Raw genomic sequence first — 3,948 nt, 5'->3', positions numbered from 1 at the left:
TTCCTTTGTACAAAGCAAAGAGCTTAACTTCTAGAAAGCTAAATCCAATCTATAGAACTTTGAAGAAATTCTCATGAATCTCCTCACTTTGTTTCAAGGAAAAATCCTCCTGGCGATCATAGTGCAAATGGAAGATAAGGTATTTCTAACCGACAGAGCTATCTGATAACATTACTGCAAACGCAGATCTGTAAACTACAATGGTCAGCCTGGTAATGCTTCAAGGTGCTCCTCCGATGTAAAATGGAAATGAAATGCTGAACTAGTTGTATGTTCTGGTAATCATCCATTGCTGAGCTACAATTGTATGTTCTGGTAGTTATCCATTGCTTCTAACTGTTTGTTGAGCTCATCCAATTTCTGCATTCTTTGTCGCTCACTGGTTGTCACAATCTACATTCCAAAACCAAGATAAGAGCAACTTCAAATGGATCTGCAAAGAGATTTGTTCGGTTGATGCTAAACAACTTGAAATGGATCTGCAAAGAGATTGCTTCAGTTAATGCTAAACAGACAGCCTACCTCCATTAGTCTTGAGACAAGCTCGCTTTTCAATTTGCTCTTCTCGCTTAGTACTTGCATAGCCTCTTTCAGCTCCTTCTCCTGAAACAGTAACCAGCAAGCTTTGCGTTCAAAGCCCGTCTAGTTCTGAGATGCAAATCCAATACAACGGCGCAGTGCTTACCTTTCGCTCACAAAGCTGTTTCATTGGTTTAAGATCCCTGTCTAGCCGTCTAATTCTAAGATGCAAATCCAATACAATGGCGCAGTGGTTCACGACGCAGTGCTTACCTTTCGCTCACAAAGCTGTTTCATTGGTTTAAGATCCCTGTCTACGGACTCTATCTTCTTTCGAAGGTCCGCAACCTCTTTCTTGGTCGGGTCTTCGAGTCTTTCTAACTCCTGATTGAAAGCAGATTTCAAAATTTAAGCATTACACTGTAGAAGGAATGGATCTGCGCAAGTTTCTCCATTTAAGAGAAGATTGCAGATCTGTGCCCGCGAAAAGTGTATTGCACAATTGTCGGACAACTTTGACACTCTTTGCACAACTTTCTCCAAAGATGAGATATGGAGAAGAATGTGCAAACGACAACGACTTTAAGGATCCAGACGCAAGTCCCCTTTTTCTAACAGAAAGAGTGGTGACATACCCGTCGGAGGTCGTCCAATCGGCGGCTTTCACTTTCCAATCGAGTAAGATGCGCATTGACCTTCACTTGCACTTCCGACTTGCGCCTCTCAATTTCAAGCTCTTTTGCCCGCACCGAGTCCACTGCAGCTTTTGCGTAGCCCGCATTACCTTCAACGTCGTGGGATCTCCCGTTCTGGGAAAGACCCAGAGGCGAAGGCGACGCTAGGTTCTGGCGATGCTGCTCCCAGATCAATTTCTGGAGCTCAGCTGCGGCCTTATCACGCCGCTGTCTGTCTGCGAGCTCTTTTTGAAGGGATTCACGGAGGCTTTGGTCGAGGTTCTGGAGGGGAGAGGCGGAGGCCATGGTGGGAAGAGAAAGGCGGCAGGAATGGCAAGGTGCGGCGGTATTCTACATGGTGTGGGAGCAGGAAAGGCGTGAAGAGTGGATGGATGATGGGATACAAAAACAAAAGCGAAGCAAATCAACGAAGGAGTGGATGGATCTTGTGATGGAGACGATAATTGTGTCAAGGAAAGCAGAAATGTGGATGATTCGGGGAAGGGACGATGACGCAAACGTGTGCATGGGAGCTTGTTGTTGGGAAAGCACGAAACAACGCTAGATCGTGCCTAAACCCCGGGGCACTTAACCTCACCCTGGTTTTTTCTCACTTCCCACGGTGGTTTTGCACTTGCCCCGAGTTACATTCTTCGTTACCAGCCGAGATAAACCCATGCCGGCTCTTTCATAGAAGGAAAGTGCCTCTCAAGGCCCACTGCAGAATTGCAGAATTGCTACCCACTATTGTAGAAATGCAGAATTGAAAAGGACTACTACCCTCCCTCCGCCCTCCACATGAGCGAGCGGTCTCTACAGTCAGACTTTCCTTCCAGGAAAGTCCAGGAAAGTCTGACTACAAACCCTTCCCCCATACTTCTCATCCCCACACATACAATTGTTTGGAAACATTCCTACCTACTTGGCATAAGGGAGCAACGTTTAATGAGGGACACTTAACGCTCTTGAAGGACAACCAAAGAAAATTGACATTGATGAGGGACAATTCATGATTCATCGTTCCTTCTGCCTATAGATGCTAATGAGGGAGAATGGCGGCCGTCTTGGACACTTAGCGATGGAAAGTAGAGGGAAAATGAGCAATTTAGTTCCTTCTACCAATCTACAATAATGAGGGACAATCAACGTACATTGAAGTAGGGGGACCTTGATGAGCTACTCAAGCTTTCAGCATAGCAAAGCTTGAATGGACAAAGGCAACTTTATATTAAATTTCAAGCTTTTCTGTTGAACCTCAAAGAGGATGAGTAGTTTGCATTTGAAAGACTATGGATCATGATGCTATCTCACATGATCCGAGAAAATCTGTGCACTCCAAATGGTATTATCTTGGCAAGGTTTGCTACAAGACCCCTCTATATGGAAGCCACATTCCAAATCATCACCTATCTGGACCAATTCAAAAAACTTAGCTGGAATGATGTAGGTCAACAAAGACTACCATGCACTCTCAGCATCTATGCAGCTTGCAGAAAGGAGGGATGAATAGTGTTAGTATGCACAAGTTTCCAAATGGTTCTAGTTGCGTGACATGGCCATTGATCACTTACCGCCATATCAGTACTCACTCAATGCCCTCTGACATAAAAAGAGATTCATGCAATCATTCAAGACTATCAATGCCAGATATACACCCATTGACCATGGGTATCTTCTTTGCAACCACTTGCAACTAAGGTGGCCTTCTATTGAGAACATTTCCTTCATCCAAGAAGGATGGCTTCATCTACGCACCCCAGGTACCTACAAACTCACCTTTCTCATGCAATATGAATCATTTTGGGCTCGATCAAGACCTCACCCCCTAGGTTTCAAATCGACACAAGGTGTGAGATTGTAGCTACTTGGCACCATACAAACTAGACTCAGGCTTTCTACAATTTGTAACACACATGAGGTGGAGACGAAGGAGCCTATCCTAATGCAATGTCCCAAATACTATGAGATCCAAGTGTGGCATCATTGCCTTTTTGCCTCAACATCTTCAGCTTTTAAGTCCCCAATTGCCATCATTTGAATCTATGGAATGAATGCAATATATACATGGAGAAACCATGCTAGGATGATGACAACATCTTTCTGGGGGGAGTAGGCTACAAGGGAGGGTATGAGTGTGAAAGCAGACCACCCATCCATAGATTTTTAGAGGCACCTAGAATTTTCACATTCGCAATTGGCATCTAGAGGGTGTGAGTGAACCAAGCCTAAGGGTGTCAATGTAGAGCCATCCCAAGATATTACCCCAAATACATTGGCAATAATTCTATCAAATTTGGTTCAATCTGATGGCAACTAGGGTAATATTGCATCACACAACTCATTATCAATGCAACCCCTTATCAGCCTATGGCAATTAGGCCAATATTGCATCACACAACTCATTATCAATGCAGCTCCTTATCAAATATGGTGAATAAGGGCAATTATTTGAGATCCCACACCTTTCAGTGCCATTCTCAAAGAAGCTATCTATCTTTAGTCATATCATTTCTCAAATTTAATTGAATACCATAAGTAGTGTGAATCACAACAAGCACAAGAAATTAAATCTTCTTTATAACGTCTAGCAGTAGATTGGTATCATCAGCTTGATATTCAATCTAAAACTTGTGGTTGCATTCGCATCTGAAGGAAACTCTAACAAGTGCATTCGAAAATACAAATACCATCAAAGATGATCGGTTGTATTTACAAGATGTGAAGAAATCATTGAGAGAATCTATCTTCATATGGA

The 3,948-nt window shown here is 43.4% G+C and overlaps 1 protein-coding gene across 1 annotated transcript; it reads right to left on the bottom strand.

The window, feature by feature from the left end:
* Positions 1 to 241: 241 nt before the first annotated feature.
* Positions 242 to 1,499, bottom strand: LOC147887726 (uncharacterized). Its single transcript, XM_087393090.1, has 4 exons — positions 1,155 to 1,499; positions 793 to 903; positions 523 to 603; positions 242 to 393 (listed from the first exon to the last, which is right to left on the bottom strand). The coding sequence occupies exons 1-4, from the start codon at positions 1,497 to 1,499 to the stop codon at positions 298 to 300; spliced, it is 633 nt and encodes a 210-aa protein (XP_087249216.1). The 3' UTR covers positions 242 to 297.
* Between the last annotated feature and the right edge of the window lie 2,449 nt (positions 1,500 to 3,948).

The sequence above is a fragment of the Dipteris shenzhenensis genome, chromosome 22, assembly GCF_047967505.1.
Source record: "Dipteris shenzhenensis isolate YYH24624 ecotype China chromosome 22, Dip_SZ_1.0, whole genome shotgun sequence".
NCBI lineage: Eukaryota > Viridiplantae > Streptophyta > Polypodiopsida > Gleicheniales > Dipteridaceae > Dipteris > Dipteris shenzhenensis.
The sequence above is the reverse complement of the archived record's forward strand: the minus strand, read 5'-3'. Positions and strand labels throughout refer to the sequence as shown.